Source organism: Oncorhynchus tshawytscha, linkage group LG28, assembly GCF_018296145.1.
Source record: "Oncorhynchus tshawytscha isolate Ot180627B linkage group LG28, Otsh_v2.0, whole genome shotgun sequence".
Taxonomy (NCBI): Eukaryota; Metazoa; Chordata; class Actinopteri; order Salmoniformes; family Salmonidae; genus Oncorhynchus; species Oncorhynchus tshawytscha.
The window spans coordinates 2,688,886-2,708,033 of NC_056456.1; the positions used below are offsets into that span (position 1 = coordinate 2,688,886).

The 19,148-nt window shown below is 44.4% G+C and overlaps 1 protein-coding gene across 1 annotated transcript in view; it reads right to left on the reverse strand.

Moving 5' to 3' along the window:
- Window positions 1-15,017: 15,017 nt before the first annotated feature.
- LOC112235901 overlaps window positions 15,018-19,148 on the reverse strand; it is a 39,966-nt gene continuing 35,835 nt past the window's right edge. Inside the window, exons 8-9 of the mRNA XM_042308336.1 lie at window positions 17,086-17,205; window positions 15,018-17,043 (exon numbers count right to left, since the gene is read on the reverse strand). Coding sequence (XP_042164270.1) covers window positions 16,612-17,043; window positions 17,086-17,205 — 552 coding nt within the window. The 3' untranslated portion in view covers window positions 15,018-16,611. The remainder of the gene's footprint in view (window positions 17,044-17,085; window positions 17,206-19,148) is intronic.

Here is a 19,148-nt window from a genome sequence, read left to right on the forward strand (position 1 = left end):
CAAACTTCAGCCTGTAAATTGAGAAATGTTGTGTCTAAACTTAACAAAAATAAATGATATTGCAAAGATACATGACATAAAACACAATGGGAAAAGACTTTGGAGTACCTTGATATCATGGGCATAAAACCCCATTCATCTCCATTGTTCATTAAAGTTGATGGCTCATTTAGAACAAAACCTTTCAGTATTGGCAATCATTTCAATTCATATTTCACTAATAAAGTGGGAAAACTCAGAAGTGAAATTACAACATTGAACAGTGAACCATCAGGTTTTTCTATAAAATATCTAATAATGAAAGACGAGGATTGCTGTTTTGAATTTGGTCAAGTTAGTGTGGGAGAGGTTGCATTTTTTTGTTATACATCAATAATGACAAGCTATCAGGTATAGACAAACTTGATGGGAAACTATTGACAATGGTAGTAGACTGTACTGCCACCCCTAGTCTCTTTAATCAAAGCCTAAGTGTGTGTCCACAGGCGTGGAAGAAAGCTCATGTAAAGCTAATGTTATTCCATTGCCTAAGAATAGTAAAGCACCCTTTGCTGGCTCTAACAGATGCCCAATTAGTTTGCTGCATGTTCTTTGTAAACTGATGGAGAGGATTGTGTTTGACCAAATACGATGCTATTTTTCAGAGAACAAATTACCTACTGACTTTCAGCATGCAGTTAGAGAAGGCCACTCAACTTGTACTGCACTGACTCAGATGACTGATGTTGGTTAAAATAAATGGATAAAAATATGATAGTTGGTGCTGTATTGTTAGATTTCAGTGCAGCCTTTAATGTTATTGATCAAATTATTGTAATTGAAAAAACACACTTGCTATGGCTTTACATCACCTGCTATCAATCACATGGTTGGAGAGTTTATCCAATAGAACCCAGACAGTGCTCTTCAATTGAAGCTTCTCTAACATCAGATATGTACAGTGCGGTGTCCCTCAGGGCAGTTGCCTTGGGCTGTTATTCGTCTCTATTTTTACAAATTATTTGCCAGTGGTACGTTACACAAAGATAGAATGACTATGCATGCAGACGATTCCACACTCTACATGCCAGCATGCACCCAAAGCCAGTGAGCTCACTGAAATTCTAAAGAAGGATCCACAGTCAGCTTTGAATGGGTGATTAATAATAAACCTCATTCCCATTCTCTAAGACCGAAACCTCAACTGGAGATGTACAAAAAGGGTGTGACCATTAAGCATGTTGAGGACGCTAAACTCCTAGGTATAATGGATGGTCAATTATCATGGTCAAGTCATATTGAAAAAGTTGTTGTGTACATACCCCACAGGACATTCCACCAGGGGTCTCTTCACAGTTCTCACTCTCACACGCTACAGCTAGTTACGCTGAAGATCTTTGGTAGCTAGATAGATAGCAATTTGACTAAAAACAATGTATTACCGTGCTGGTCCTTGCTGCTCGTCGTCATCATGGCTTCAAATATCTCTGATCCACTTTTGTTATTGTGGCCTGTTATCTCTTTATATTCTTGTTTAAGCTTCTTAACTTTTTTCGCTGCAGTGTTTTACTGACCTATGGCTTCCATTTCAGATAACGATTCCAATATGTTTTGTAAGACCTTTTCATTCCTGGTGGAAGAACCCAATTGTCTCTGGATGCTGGAGTCTGGCCAGATGCTCAAAAGTGTTTTTCTCCAACTGATCAATTTATAGCTTCCATTATTTGTTTTCAGCTTTAGCGTTATTCGTTACTGTAGCTGTACCCTTCGTAGTCAGATTTACCTTCTCTTATAAAAATGGCAACAGTGACTCGCGCATGAGTATTCATAACATATGCGACACTGTGACATGACTGTGAGAGACTAGACCAATCATTGAGTACGGCCATTTGTAATCCCACCCACCTACTTGGTGCGAGGTCAGTACCAGATATCAAATGAGGCTGAATATACCAGATATTCACGGCACGGTCCTGCAGTGGAAAACGCACCGTAACTCTGTTATGGCTCGTTGGCCAGATAAACATCAAAAATAAGGTCTGTGGTAAACACAGGTTTAATGTTTTGTTCTATGAGATAACCTACATCAACTAATATACTGTTATGACTTCCGCCAAAGTTGGTTCCTCTCCTTGTTCGGGCGGTGTTCGGCGGTCGACATCACCGACCTTCTAGCCATCACTGATCCATTTTTCATTTTCCATTGGTTTTGTCTTGTCTTCCTTCACACCTGGTTCCAATCCCATCAATTACATGTTGTGTATTTACCCTCTGTTTCCCCTCATGTCCTTGTCGGTGATTGTTTGTTGTATGTGTTGGTGCTAGTTATGTTCTGGTGTGCGACGGGTTTTGCACCCTCTTATTTTATTTTGTATATTTTGGTTTTCGGAGATTTTGAATTTTTATTAAACTGCTCTGTTTATTCCAAGTTCATTCTCCTGCGCCTGACTTCCCTGCCACCAACACGCACCACATTACATATAGGTTTTTGGGAATTTTGAAGCATTTATTTAATCAAAACAAGCACATTAATGCTTCATAATTTATAAAGGTTCTGTTGGCTGACTGATATTACGTCACAGAACAAAATGTATAAGATTTCCTAAACCTGTGTTAATCTCGGCATTTATCCCAAAAAATGTGACTGAACAAACCAGAGGTTGTAACGGCTTTCTTCTATCTCCTCCTCTGATGAAGAGGTGTAGCAAGGATCAGACCAAAATGCAGCGTGGCTATTGCAATCCATGTTTATTTAATAATAAAGAAACACGAACTTACAAAAAACAATAAACGTAATGTGAAAACCGAAACAGCCCTATCTGGTGCAAACACAAAGACAGGAACAATCACCCACAAAATACACAGTAAAACCCAGGCTACCTAAATATGGTTCCCAATCAGAGACAACGAGAATCACCTAACTCTGATTGAGAACCGCCTCAGGCAGCCAAGCCTATGCTAGACACACCCCTAATCAGCCACCATTCCAATGCCTACAAAAACCCCAATACGACAACACAATAAACCCATGTCACACCCTGGACTGAACAAATAATGAAAGAAAACACAAAATACTAAGACCAAGGCGTGACAGAACCCCTCCCCCCAAGGTGCGGACTCCCGGACGCACCTCAAAACCATAGGGAGGGTCCGGGTGGGCGTCTGTCCATGGTGGCGGCTCCGGCTCGGGACGTGGACCCCACTCCATAAATGTCTTAGTTCCTCCCCCTTGCGTCCTGGGATAGTCCACCCTCGCCGCCGACCATGACCTCGTAGTCCTCACCCAGAACCCCACTGGACTGAGGGGCAGCTCGTGACTGAGGGGCAGCTCGGGACTGAGGCAGCTCGGGACTGAGGGGAAGCTCGGGACTGAGGGGAAGCCCGGGACTGAGGGGAAGCCCAGTCCTGAGGGGAAGCCCAGTACTGAGAGGAAGCCCAGTACTGAGAGGAAGCCCAGTACTGAGAGGAAGCCCAGGCAGGCAGTTGGCTCCGGCAGATCCTGGCTGGCTGGCGGATCTGGAAGAGTCTGGTTGACTGGCAGATCTGGAAGAGTCTGGTTGACTGGCAGATCTGGAAGATCATGGCTGACTGGCGGATCTAGCTGCTCTGGCTGCTCCATGCAGACTGACAGCTCTGGCTGCTCCATGTAGATTGGCAACTCTGGCTGCTCCATGCAGATTGACAGCTCTGGCTTCTCCATGCAGACTGGCAGCTCTGGCTGCTCCATGCAGACTGACGGCTCTGGCTGCTCCATGCAGACTGGTGGCTTTGTGCAGACTGACAGCTCTGGCTGCTCCATGCAAACTGGCAGCTCAGGCTGTTCCATGCAAACTGACAGCTCAGGCTGCTCCATGCAGACTGGCAGTTCTGGCTGCTCCATGCAGACTGACAGCTCTGGCTGCTCCATGCAAACTGGCAGCTCAGGCTGTTCCATGCAAACTGACAGCTCAGGCTGCTCCATGTAGACTGGCAGCTCTGGCTGCTCCATGCAGACTGGCAGCTCTATGCAGACTGGCAGCTCTGGCTGCTCCATGCAACCTGGCAGCTCTGGCTGCTCCATGCAGACTGGCAGCTCTGGCTGCTCCATGCAGACTGGCAGCTCTGGCTGCGTTGAACAGGCAGGAGGCTCCGGGAGCTCTGTAGAGGAGGAAGGCTCTGGAAGCGCTGAACAGGCGAGGCGCACTGAAGGCCTGGTGCGTGGTGCTGGAACTGGTGGTACTGGATCGAGAACACGCACAGGAAGCCTGGTGCGGGGAGCTGCTACCGGAGGACTGATGTGTGGAGGTGGCTCTGGATAGACCGGACCGTGCAGGCGCACTGGAGCTCTTGAGCACCAAGCCTGCCCAACTTTACCTGGCTCGATGCCCACTCTAGCCCGGCCAATACGAAGAGCTGGTATGTACCGCACCGGGCTATGCACCCGCACTGGAGACACCGTGCGCTCCATTGCATAACACGGTGCCTGCCCGGTCTCTCTAGCCCCCCGGTAAGCACAGGGAGTTTTCGCAGGTCTCCTACCTGGCATCGCCATACTCCCTGTGAGCCCCCCCAATACATTTTTGGAGGTGACTCTCAGGCTTCCATCCGCGTCGCCGTGCTGCCTCTTCATACCAGCGCCTCTCCGCTCTCGCCGCCTCCAGTTCTTCTTTGGGGCGTCGATATTCACCAGGCTGTGCCCATGGTCCTTTTCCGTCCAATATCTCTTCCCAAGTCCAGAAGTCCTTTGATCGCTGCTCCTCACGATTAACAGGGAGAGTTGGCTCAGGTCTGACTCCTGACTCTGCCACTCTCTCCCTGAGCCCCCCCCAATACATTTTTGGGGCTGCTTTTCGGGTTTCTTTCTGCGCCGCCGTGTCTTTCTCTTCGACTCCATTCTCCTATAGCCCTCTACGCACTGCTCTAGCGAATCCCAGGCGGGCTCCGGCACTCTCTCTGGGTCGACCGCCCACCTGTCTATTTCCTCCCAAGTCGTATACTCCATACTCCTACTGTCCATAACGTCCTCCCATGTCCATTCCTCCTTTCGCTGCTCCTGCTGTCGCTGCCTGTTGCCACGCCGCTCGGTCCGGGTGTGGTGGGTGATTCTGTAACGGCTTTCTTCTATCTCCTCCTCTGACGAAGAGGTGTAGCAAGGATCGGACCAAAATGCAGCGTGGCTATTGCAATCCATGTTTATTAAATAATAAAGAAACACGAACTTACAAAAAACAATAAACGTAATGTGAAAACCGAAACAGCCCTATCTGGTGCAAACACAAAGACAGGAACAATCACCCACAAAATACACAGTAAAACCCAGGCTACCTAAATATGGTTCCCAATCAGAGACAACGAGAATCACCTGACTCTGATTGAGAACCGCCTCAGGCAGCCAAGCCTATGCTAGACACGCCCCTAATCAGCCACAATCCCAATGCCTACAAAAAACCCAATACGACAACACAATAAACCCATGTCACATCCTGGCCTGAACAAATAATGAAAGAAAACACAAAATACTAAGACCAAGGCGTGACAGAGGTAAGTCATTCCTGAGGAGCTCCTGTCCCAGCTTGTGCAAAATAGAAAAGTTAGCACATGTGATGTTGTGGCCATGGAGTCCCTGTGTCACTTCCAAGACAACCCACATCCCTTGGTTCTTCTCAGGGGCTCCTCTATCTGGCTTCCCTGTATTGCAAGTTCCACGCATATGATGAATCCGCATCACAGGCAGCGCAGATCTTGATTCCATATTTTGCAGGTTTAGACGGTATGTACTGCCTGAAGGGGCAGCGGCCCCTAAATGGCATAAGCTGCTCGTCAACAGTAACGTTGGGCTCAAGGTTGTAAAACAGGGGAAGGAGGTCCACCCACTTGTCCCACACTGTCCTGATTGCCGCTAGCTTGTCTCTGTGCCGCGAGCTGGTTTCGTGTCTCTGTTATCAAAGCGGAAAATCCTGGAAATAATGTGGATGTTTTCCAGAGACATTGTTGCACTGAAAAGTTCTCTGCCTGTTTCTGCATCCCACAGAGATTCTGTGGATTCCCCATTGGATCTGAAAACACCAGCAAGGATAAGAACCCCAAAGTATGCATGTTAATGAGTTTGGTCCATCTCCTTCCAAAAACATGTGGCTGGCTGCTGATGGGCTGGTCCTGGGGTTGGCTGAGGGTCAATCCCATCCTCTTCTTCCAACTCACCGTCAGACCCCGAATTGACAGACATGATCCTCATATTCTGAAAATTCTTCATCTTCCAAAGTGGAAGATGCTCCTTCCACGCTAGTTTCTCTCTCTGCAAAAACAATTCTAAGGCTCTCTGAGCACAGATTATTTTTGCCATAGAGATTGATTGAGGTAAGGAGCCACAAATGCAAAGCTATTTATTTGTGTCCCTCCTCCAATTTGCACCTGGCTGGGCTAGAGTCTGGGAAAAAACAGCATTTTTTACAATGTGTCCAAATATTGTATCGAAATAATATATTGTAATTACATTGTGCAGGTTCCTGCAAGATATGGTATAGTTTCATACACTACAGACAGACAGGCAGGGAGACAGACAGGTTCTTGGTGTTGAAACAGCAGGCACAGGAAGGAGGAAGACAGAGTGAAGACTCACAGCAAACCTTTTTGTTTCATTTGAACTTGTTTTTACGGTTGGAGCAAGACACACAAGCATTTCGCTACACCTGCAATAACATCTGCTAAACACGTGTATGTAACAAATAAAATGTTATTTGATTTGACAGACTTTTTCAAACTTTTATTACCCTCGGGTACAGTGGACCCGTGTTATTTTACATGTTCTTCGCAGAAAATGAGCCAATGTCAATGAGTCTCAAGTTGAAAAAATAATCAATTGTATAATCTTTCTTTTAGTAAACATTGAAAATGGGTCCCGGACACCCGAACTCCACACAAGGGTTAAAGGTCATGTTAACTGTCTGATATTATCTCACAAAACAAAACATATAAAGCCAATGTCACATGTAGAAATCTGGACTCAATTTACATTGCTTGTAACAAAGTTGCTCCGTGTGTCTACATTCTTAATTTAACCAGCTAAGTTGACTGAAAACCAATTCTCTTTTACAACAACAACCTGGGGAATATTAACAGGGGAGAGGAGTGAGCCAATAGGACGCTGGAGATGATTAGGTGGCCAGATTAGGAATTTAGTTAGGACACCAGTGTTATCACACCTAATCACACCATGGGATCTTTACCACAGAGAGTCAAGACACCCATTTAACGTCCCATCCAAAAGACGGCACCCTACACAAGGCAATGTCCCCAATCACAGCCCTGGGGCATTGGGATATTTTTTTTTAGACTGGAGGGAAGAGTGCCTTCTACTGGCCTTCCAAAATCACTTCCAGCAGCATCTGGTCTTCCATCCAGGGAACAACTAGGACCTAACCCCACTTAGCTTCAGAGGCAAGCCAGTAGTGGGATGCAGGGTGGTATGCTACTGCAGCATTGTCCAACATGAACTGCACTAGCTAGCTAGCTAGCTAGCTAAGCTTGTCGCATGCTTGGTTAGCTAGTTGGCTTGGTAAAACATGGATGGCAAATATGCAACATTTTGGCTCGCTAGGTAAATTGTACATCGAGGATTTTGTCTGAATCGATACTTTTACAATTACCAATTGGTTTGATAAACACATAGTTTATGGAACCATGTTGTGATATATGACAGGATGTTGCCATTTCAATTGCGTTTGAACTGCTTTGTGTATCAACAAAGTTGCTTGAGAAGATATCATTTGCAACTTGCATCTGCAACAGAAACTGCATCCAAATTGCTTTGTGTGACACAGGCTTAAGATCTCCTTATGTGAAGTTAATGTGATAACATGTGACAACACGTGAAAGCAACACGCTCCTTCCATACTATCTTCTCTCTCTGCAAAACAATAATATGGAGCTACACGTGACAACATTTTGAGCACATGTGAAATGAATGTAACAACGTGGGATGCAAAATTTCAAAATCTGGTGTTTAATCATAGACCATATGAACACATTTGGCATGATTACTTCAGTAGTAACTTTTCAATATGACCCCACCTGGGATTTGGGGCATGCTGATCTGCTGCAGCATTATCAGAAGTCCCCTACACATTCATTACATTATAGTACAGCTCTGCACTTAGCAAAATAGTGTCATTTTAGTTATCCCTTAATCTTTTCTCATCATTGATCAAATGTTCCCTCCTTCAGCATTTTGAGGGTTTTCTGTATAGTTGTCTAATGATGACGGGGCATATTGTTTTAATGTTACTCCTGAATCACCATGATAAATATAATAGTTTTTATTGAGTGTATTATACAAAGCTGAGATTTACTTTGAAGTCAAAGTGTAGGAATACAGGTGAAATCAGTCATTGACAAAGACATGGTGGCAGGTCACGTGAAAATCCATAACTGTCAACCAGCACAGAAAAAGACTCATGTGGTAAAAAAGAAGAAACATGAAACACCATGAAAGAAAACATTGTCATGCGCACATAGACGGGTTATAAAGGTGCTACTTTATTATAAAAGTAAAAACCTGAGACTGATATTTGATTAATTATTATAAAACATTTACAATCTTTTGGACATTTTTCCCACGTTAAAACCCTGTGTCACATTAAAACATCCTAGACCTCAGAAGCTAGCAATGACAAGCCATTGTGCCTTCACATTTAGGAGATAAGTAAGCTACCCTATCTTTGCTCCAATGTAAAACCACATCTGTGATAACCATTCATATTTCCACCAACACCAAGTCTTTCAGCATACCACCAACAACATGTCAAATAGTTATGTATAACATCACAACAATAATATTACACATTACACCATTTGCCTCAACATGTCTTTGTCAGTTATGTTTGTGCTAAACTGAAAGGTAACAGGAAATATAAATTGATGCACAGTACATTATTTGCCAAAATATGTAGTTGCGAAAGATGTCTCAGTAAGTTTAGCCTTTATTTGGTCTTGGTCCTGCCATGTCTTTGTAGATTCAGTCTGTGCTAAATGGGTTGAATGAAAGGTCAGTGAATTTCCTCAGGCGACTAGCAGTGGCAGTGCTAGATGATGCTAGATCTGTGCCCAAAAGCTGCTCAAATCATCTCAGCTGTTAGTCATTGGTCATATCACACATATGCTGCACTATTGATGTTGAAAGCATGCAGGGTCGGCATTACCCCCAGCCCCTGTTCTGCTCCAACCCCATATCTCTCCATGAGTCCCTCAGAAGAAGCAACATCAAAGGTTATATATCCCCCTCATTACAAGTCAGGAAAACAAAATACAAACATCAGGAAACAAATTAGGTAGCACAATATTTTGTTACTTTTTTCATTTTCATCTGGTCAAAAACATGCATTTTGTTTCAAGCAGAAAGAAAATGCACCAACAGTATTAAAGAAACAACTGCCGTCTTCATGGCAGTGGCATCCGCTATTTAAACACGTATCATGGTCAATAGGTAAAAACCGAACATAAACAATGCATTAAGAAAATACAGAGTGCATTTCATAAGATATATTTTATAGTAAACCTATACACGCTAACTTAACATTTTCCCATTGTAGAACTCAATATTCCACACACTCTCCTAACTTTAGAGGGCTTGTTATAACACATACTATTCATCCCTCATATATCTACGTCTCTCGGTCCCTGAGCAGTTTGTGTCCCTCTTTACCTCGACTTGATTACACCCCTCTATTAAACCCCTAGTGTCACAGTTATTCTTTCTAAGTTATCACATTTCCCAAAGAGCTACATGGGAAAGAGATGGTTTACTATCGAACACAACTTTCAGCACAGGCTAGAGAGGGGGGCTTTCCAAAAGACGCTCACTGGTCATTTTATGCTGTTCCAACTGACAGACTGCAGATTAGAAAGCAGCAGTAGAGTCCTGGCATTGACTTCTGCCTGGGGAGCGAATCACAAACGCCCTTCACTACACTTACTGCACAATACAGCCAATAGCCCTGCAGCCCTCCAATACTCCATTATCCTGGCCATAAAATGTCATGTTAACAATGGCCAATAGAAATGACACATTAACTGCCAATGCTGATGCATCTCATACCTTTCTTTCTTTCAATCTCTCAGGGATAAGCTAACAAAAGGTCCAGCGTAGAGATTGTGACATCTGTTGTTCTGTGAAATATCTACCCATCCCATGCCGTTTCCCCGACCTGATGGCTTTGCCGAGAGTGTGTGTGTATGTTGCCATGCAAAGAACATTGTGTCTAGCTCCAGGAGTTTTGCAAACAATGAACTTGGATAAAAATCTACAAGAAATAAAACCTGTCTAACATATAGCCAAAAGGGCAATCTTTGGGACAGCTTACCCCAAAATATACTTAGACGGTGCCAATCATCCCCATTAATTTGAGACTAAAGGGTCAGAAACACCGAGAAATCGGACTGCTGATAGGTACTTAGCAGAGTGTCTGCAGTTAACGTTTTGCTTTTCCCTGAACAGTTTTACCTTTGATTTGCTCCGTTGAAATTCTCCAGGCCAAGCAGCTTGTTGGGCTTGTGCATGCTGTAGTGTAGCTAATGTAAGCTAACTAGCAAGGTGTGCTAATGCTGTTGCTAGCTTGTTAGAATTTGTAGTAAGCCCTTGTTGATACTAACCAGATGGCCACAACTAGGTAACTAGCATAGCTAGCAACATTATATTTAAATTGATTCGTTTTTGAATGAAGCAGCTACATGTTAGCTGTCTAGAAGTAGTTAGCTAGTTATGTTGTGCTAAATGGCGATGCTAACTGTTTAGCTAGCGTTAGCAAGCAAGCGAACTGGCACTGGCAGTATGGGATAATGAGGGAATTCAGTTATCTTCTAGATAGCTAGCTTGGTAAAGCATTTAGTGCTGTGTGCATTGTGCTGGGTTACCACATGTCCCGGATTGTGTGGGACAGTCCCGCATTTTTGCCCTTTGGCTTTGTTCCACATTCCGCAACCAAACAATCATGTCCCGAAATTGTTCAACAAATTCAAACACCCCTAATTTAGAAAAAAAGGTTGATTTCTTCCGTATTTCAGTCAGACATTCCAACCTGTCTCTTGCAGTCACATTGAGCTTATTAAAGTATATACAGTATACAGTATCATAAGGGTGTGGTGACCAAGATAAAGCAAAAAAACAACAACAACAAATGGTTACACAGAAACAAACGTACAGTCAATAACACAAAAGAAAAGAAAAATAGAAAAATCGATGTACAGTGTGTGCACATGTAGAAGAGTAGGGAAGTAGGCAATAAATAGACCCTAGAGGCGAAAATAATTACAATTTAGCATTAATACTGGAGTGATAGATGTGCAGAAGATGATGTGCAAGTAGAGATACTGGGGCGAAAAAGAGCAAGCAGATAAATAACAATATGGGGATGAGGTAGTTGGGTGGGCTATTTACAGATGGGCTGTGTACAGGTACAGTGATCGATAAGCTGCTCTGACAGCTGATACTTAAGGTTAGAGAGGGAGATATAAGACTCCAGCCTCAGAGATTTTTGCAATTCGTTCCAGTCATTGGCAGCAGAGAACTGGAAGGAAAGGCAGCCAAAGTAAGTGTTGGCGTTGGGGGTGACCAGTGCAAAATACCTGCTGGAGCGCGTGCTACAGGTGGGTGCTGCTATGGTGACCAGCGAGCTGAGATAAGGGGGGACTTTACCTAGCAAAGACTTATAGATGACCTGGAGCCAGTGGGTTTGACGACGGATATGTAGTGAGGGCCATCCAACGAGAGCATACAGGTCACAGTGGTAGGTAGTATATGGGGCTTTGGTGATAAAATGGATGGCACTGTGATAGACTACATCCAGTTTGCTGAGTAGAGTGTTGGGGGCTATTTTGTAAATGACATCACCGAAGTCAAGGATCGGTAGGATAGGCAGTTTTACGAGGGTAGGTTTGGCGGCATGATTCTAGATTTCATTTTTGATTGGAGATGCTTAATGTGAGTCTGGAAGGAGAGTTTACAGTCTAACCAGACACCTAGGTATTTGTAGTTGTCCACATATTCTAGGTCAGAACCGTCCAGAGTAGTGATGCTAGTCGGGCGGGAGGGTGTGGGCAGCAATCGGTTGAGGATCATGCACTTAGTTTTACTAGCATTTAAAAGCAGTAGTACTTTCAAGAATTTTTACTTAAGTACTATACACCACTGATTTTGGACGAACGTGTGAAGGTAACCTACTTTTTGAAGTGATTTGTTTGACAATCAGATGAAGACAAGTTGTGTTTCACATTAAAAGGTTAAAAAAAATGCAGTTAAATTACATGTCTTTACTATAAAACCCATTAAAAAAAGCACATAGTTCCTGTGAAAAAACATGCCCCCCCATATGGAAATCAAATGCCCGTCCAACTGATTCGTTCTGGCGCTGGCTCTGTAGTAAAGTTAGATCAAAGCTCACATAATGATCATTTGTATTTTATTTTATTGTTACACCAAAAACACCATCTCATTTCTTATGAGATTTTAGGTCAGCTGAATAGGTAAAAAACAAAAGATAATGTGTCCAAAACTCAAAATACAGGAAGGCTAAGAGTTTGTTAACACCATCAGCTCTAATTTAGTCACAAAACAGTAATTCAAGGAGATCTTAATGGATATTCCCATGAAACTGCTTGAGATCAAATGATTGGCATGCAGTTTGGACATTTCACTGGTAAATCAGGAAGAATTATCATTCACGATTGACAGTGATGGTCTATTTTTAAATGTGGTATGCCTAACTTGGTGTTTGAGGGTATTTTTTTTTTTGGGGGGGGGGATGTGCTGCCCTGCCCAAAAAAATCCATGTAGGCTATACAAATGTCCTGTAAAAATCATCCTGTTGTCCCTCATTTGCGTATTTTAAATGTTGTCACCATATGTACTTAACAACTCGATTAGTTTCATATGAAGTGTGTGTGACTGCCTGGCTCAGTTAGCAATCTAATGTTAGCTAGCTAGCTAACTATTGAGCAGGTGCACATTATCAAACTGAACCTAACTAAAAATCTTTCTTCAAGCACAATACTCCTAGACATAAAAGATGTCAAGATTGCTCAAGAAAAAGATATATGCATTTTGCAGCTCTATTCTTTTAGCTAGGACAATTCTGATGAAAAGGTGGAGGATTACACTGGGAAATGTCCCTATTTTTTACTGTCCCTATTTTTTTCTTGTCACTTCGGTCAGCTCCCCTATGTGGAGGTTTGTGCTCTCTGATTGGATCAAAGTTAAGTTTAAGGCCACTGACGAGCATTGAGATTCTACAAGTAGAAACCGCAAGTTTGTCGGCACCAGGTCGGCACACAGCAGGGACATCTTTTGTTCTAGAAAGAGAAGGAATGGCCTCCTAGTGGCGTGTCCAGGGGATGGCCCAGAGAGGCGCTGTTTCCCTCGCTCCGGTGAAATAGATTCAGCCTCTTGAGAATTTAAGGAAAATTATTAAACACGAATAGACACCAATGGGAAATCATTGTATTAATTATAATATTTCAGAGGGAAGCCTGGCTTCTTTTGGCATCCATGAATACACACCACTTGTAGGCCGAATGTCATTACACTTCTGGTGTTTGTAAATGTCCCTTTCCATTCAAATGACGGGTGCACAGTGTCTTTACTATGAAGCCCACCAAAAATGTTTGAGCACGAGCAAGCACATCGATTAAGGTTGTAAATGTTATTCCCGTCTAAACTGGGTCTGTGCCCCACCTTGTCCACCCATTCAACATGTCCTAGACACACCACTGCAGCCTTCTACTGTGCTAAGTACCTATCGGCAGTCCGATTTCTCTGTGTGTCTGTAACATAAGTCCTGCGAATTTCTCTACAAGGCTCTACACCACAGACCTTGTGGTATATGAATTCAACTCAACATTAGACCACTTTTGAGATGTGAAAAGGGAGGACTTAGGTGTGGGGTTGAACTATCCCAATAAGTTTGTCAGTTGTTGCTCTGTGGTCAGTCACTGTGGTCAAAGCTCAATAGTTCTGGATGGAATTAACAGTGTGAGGCAACTTGAGGTGGACCACTGCTTCGCATGAACTGTGTCACCACTGACAACAAGAACAACTTTGGCCATTTTACCCTGACCTATCAACCCGGATGAGCTCGATACATCTCTACAAGACTAATATCTACAAGATTAAAATAAAGTTGCTCAAAATCCCTGCATGTAAGTCTGATAGATGTATTTCAGATGTATAGTGAATGATTGCTCTATGTAGACGTACGTATACAGTATACTCCCTTACCACCATACCGTTTTCATCCAAAGCCACATACAGCTACAAGACATCTTCAGCGTACTGTATGTATGGGCTGTAGATCTGTGGTTAGGGGCAATTTCTACCTTGAACACCAAAAAGGAAAAGTTGTACAGGAGAGTGTTGGGTTTGAGGCGAGAGCGCCTCGTCCAGGTAAGTTACCGTCAGGGGTTGGAACTGGTTCAGAGAACAGAACCAAAAACCTGTAAAATAACATTTAGATGTACAGAATCACAACCGCAAATTAAACTAATATATACTATTCCGGAACAGAACTGTTATTTTAAAAGCATGGGAACTGGATAATGTTATCTTACGTTCCGGGCATTTTTTTTTACATTCCCACAAAAAAAAACGCAACAAAGCGCCTATGCAAAGCCCTCACTATGTCACTCAGAAACGTCTTCCTGCAAGCTGAAAATCTTTGCCAGTGTGTGTGCATGTGTAGGCAACCTGTCCTTCCCCCTCCGAAGTATAGTCTAGTTGTCGACTGATGTTACAAGCGTGATTCAGAAATTAGAGAGAGATGTTTTTATTAGAGAAGAATAGATTTAGCCTTTTCAATGCTAGTTAAGGATACTATAATTATCACTTTTCACATTTATTAACCACAAAAAGGTAAGACATTCTTCTTTTCATTCTGGTGCCGCTCTGCACACAGAAGCTTGTTAGCTAGCTGGTCTAACAGTTTTTTTTTTTAACCTTTATTTAACCAGTCAAGTCAGTTAAGAACAAATTATTATTTTCAATGACGGCCTAGGAACAGTGGGTTAACTGCCTGTTCAGGGGCAGAATGACAGATTTGTACCTTGTCTGCTCGGGGGTTTGAACTCGCAACCTTCCGGTTACTAGTCACACGCTCTAACCACTAGGCTACCCTGAGGTGGACCACTGCTTCGCATGAACTGTGTCACCACTGACAACAAGAACAACGGTGGCCATTTTACCCTGACCTATCAACCCGGATGAGCTCGATACATCTCTACAAGACTAATATCTACAAGATTAAAATAAATAACATTAGGCCAATTGAAGCTCAACGACATTCTAAGTTCCTTCAAGCCACTCCTCCGTAGGTATAATTTTGTGGCCCTAATTCCGATAATGCATATCATAACAACAAGATGCCCGGTGCATCAAGCCAAGCCTTCTTCACCCTCTCGCGCTCATTCCCCACTGGCCAAATTTCAGTTGCATATTGTGCTCAACACTCGTCTGTCCAATGCATGGAAATAGCTTGTCCGCTCCATAGCAATCTGCTCGAGCCGCACTGATTGGTGAAGTCATTTAATGTTGAGCTAATTGTAAAGAAAATATATATATTTCAGAGGTTTAAAAAGGAACAGAAAGGAACCATATAAACATAGCCGCGTGAAGTAGGGGTGCTACCTGATCAATCGAAATGTATTTAATAATAATTATTAACAAAAAATATATAAAATGTTTGAAGTAGGCCTGTATTACCCCTGTATTGCTGTAGAAAAAGACTCCTAATGTAGTTATTCAGTAGTCTTCTAAGTGAAGCTACCAGTGACACCATCGATTATGTCATCAGGGGGTGGGGACTTCTAAGTGAAGCCACCCGGGTGTCTCCACACTTCTTTCCTCTGTCATCTTTGTGAGAATGTGTGTTTTCATGCACAACAATGTTTTCCTACAGTGTGTGTGTGTGTTTGCACATGTATCTGTGATTGCGTGTTATCATGTCGTGCGTTCTGTACAGGGCATGCTTTATTAAGGGTACCATCTTTATACAAAAATAAATATATATGGAAAATGTCACACAAATGGGTGTGTAAGGTAAGGTAAAGTGAATAGTGACACTGTTATCCAGTGCAAAACGTGATGCTCAGTCTGGTCTTGTTGGACCAGTTGTTTGAGTCTGGCTCGAATGATTCAGGCTCGGGTTAGCCAGACTGGCTCTGTGATACATCTCAAAGATGTAGAGTAGTTCTGGTTCTGTTGGTCCAGTGGTGTAAATGAGGAGGAACCCCTGGAACTGGGTTCCATTCAAAGCTACGACTGGCACTGGAACCCCTATCTGGAATCCCCCAGTCAGTGAACCAAAAAGTCAATTTCCACCACTGATTGGGTCTGGTGTCTGCCACTGGGTCAGAGACCTTGTCTAAACCTGGTGAATGCCTCCACATCCACCTCCAAACATTGTCTTCTTCTTTTGTAACTGGATGTGGCCATAATCATATCACTGGAGACATTGTATTATGGAAGTGACTTCCGATGCTTGGTTTCACCAGTGGGTCTCATTGCTATATACATTGTTGCCAGTCCCTTTCATAGCTTATACCAGGTGTAGACAGGGTCAGAAGAACCCAAACAGGTCTGATCCCCACAGTGTGTGAGCCAGTGTCTCTCAGCTACAGGCCAGTGACGTACATCTCCATCCCGTCGTTGAAGGTGAAGATGGTGGTGGTGCTGGCTGTGTTAGCACCCTGTTTCACATCACTGATGGTCTCATAGAAGTTCTCCCCCCCAGGCAGGGCCTTGGTTAGAGGGGCCGGGGGACCTGCTGGAGGTCCCTGGGGGCCCGGGGCCCCTGGAGATGGCGCTTCCTGCTGAGGAGGCTTCTTCTTGGGCTTCAGTGTGGCGTTTGACCCCAGTACACCAATATTGGTACCTGCCGGCTCACGTTTCCGGTGGGAGTCTATAGTGGCGTACGCCGGAGCAGACTTGGCTACCACACAGGCGGGCCAGGTCCTGTCGCCAACTGGCGCGTAGCAGGGCTCCTCGTGGGATCGGGCCTGACCACCCTGGATCCCCCGGCCACGACCCCTCACCCCTCCCCCGGAACCAACCCACGCCCCATTCCCTCCTGCTCCTCCTCCCCCACCCCCACCTCCTCCATTCTCCTCCACAGAGCACTGGTTTTGGGGGAGGGTATTGGCTCCATTGTTGTCCGGGGGAGGTTTCTTCTTCTGGGTTTTACACACAGTGGAGTAGGTGTCAGAAATCTGAAGTCAAGACAGAGAGAAGGAGAAGACACACTGAAACACTGCTTTCAGAGCCACATACAGTACAACTGTGGTTACACACATCTTATACATGCAGTCTTTTGTTCAATCGCGAGAAGGTTATAACACATGAGAATATCACTTACTGTACATTGAAATAAAGGATTACAAAATATTACAATATTTGACCACAATGATTTTGGTCTACAAAAAATTTGTTGTACTAAATAGTATTTTTATTATTCATAATGCTCAATTCAACACCTGTATTTTACAGGGTACACTGTAACAAAAAACTGTAAATTATACAGTAATTCCTTTTTTTTATCAACAGTGAAATACTTGGAAACCTTTAACTGCAGCATGCAGTACATTATGGTCTGGCATTGTGGGATATTGTTGTGGGCGGGGAAAGAATTGCTGCATTTTGAATGGTTCTGTTATTACACTCCACAGTATACAGTACAGTACCATATCACAAGGTACGTACAGAGAGCTGCCCCCACAGTGGCATTCACATTGAACACAGCTACCAACTGTTTGTGAGTGCTCTGTGGCAAGGTGGGTCTGGGCCGGGTTTTCTCCCTGTCTCGTCCAGCCTCCAGTGTCCAACCTTGCTGCCGCATCGCTCCTCCTCCAACACCAGCCCAGGCCGATGGACATCAACCTTCACCACACCTAACCCCTTGCACCCTTTCCATCCCTAACCCCTTCCTCTCTCTATACTTATCCCTCTCACAGAACCAGACCAGAACCAGGAAGCATCCATCAACACACCAGCAGAGGCGCAAGGAAGGACCAAAGCGCTAGACCTATGCCCGGAGCGAGCAGGCCACAAGGGAGTATCATCCCTGACCTCCGGATTTTGTGCTCCCAGGTGTGTCTGCTTGCTCCTCAGGTTGTCCTTCTTCCCCTCTGCAGATCCAGCACCAGACCCAGTCACAGCACCAGAACACCAGAAGAGGGGTGGAGGAGGGACCAAAGAGCAAACCTTCACCTGGTGCGAGCGGACCACATGGAAGTACCACCATTGACCTCTGGTCTAGGGCTCCTAGTGTGTCTGCTCGTCAGGTTGTCCTTCCTCCCTGCTACAGACCCAGATCCCGACCCAGCACCTGCAGCAGCCACAGCTCCTGGTTTCTGGTTCCTGTTTTTTCCCCAGTCTCCAGCACCAAATTTGGAAGCACAGAATCGTCTAGAATGTCATTGTATGCGTTAAGATTTCCGTTCACTGGAATTGAGGGGCCTGAACAATGAAAAACAGCCCAAGACCATTATTCCTCCACCAAACTTTACAGTTGGCACTATGCATTTGGGCAGATAGCGTTCTCTTAACTTCTGCCAAACCAAGATTTGTCTGTCGGACTGCCAGATGGTGAAGCGTGATTCATCCCTCCAGAGAACGTGTTTCCACAGCTCCAGAGTCCAATGGCAGCGAGCTTTACACCACTCCAGCTGACACTTGGCATTGTGCATGGTGATTTTAGGCTTGTGTGCGGCTGCTCAGCCATGGTAACCCATTTCATGAAGCTCCCGACTTACAGTTATTGCGCTAATGTTGCTTCCAGAGGCAGTTTGGAACTTGGTAGTGAGTGTTGCAACTTGGTAGTGAGCACTTGGTGGTCCCGTTCTGTGAGCTTGTGTGGCCTACCACTTCCTGGCTGAGCTGTTGTTGATCCTAGACATTTCCACTTCACAATAACAGCACTTACAATTGACCGGGGCAGCTCTAACAGTTGACCGGGGCAGCTCTAACAGTTGACCGGGGCAGCTCTAGCAGTTGACCGGGGCAGCTCTAGCAGTTGACGGGGCAGCTCTAACAGTTGACGGGGGCAGCTCTAACAGTTGACGGGGCAGCTCTAACAGTTGACGGGGGCAGCTCTAACAGTTGACGGGGCAGCTCTAACAGTTGACGGGGCAGCTCTAACAGTTGACGGGGCAGC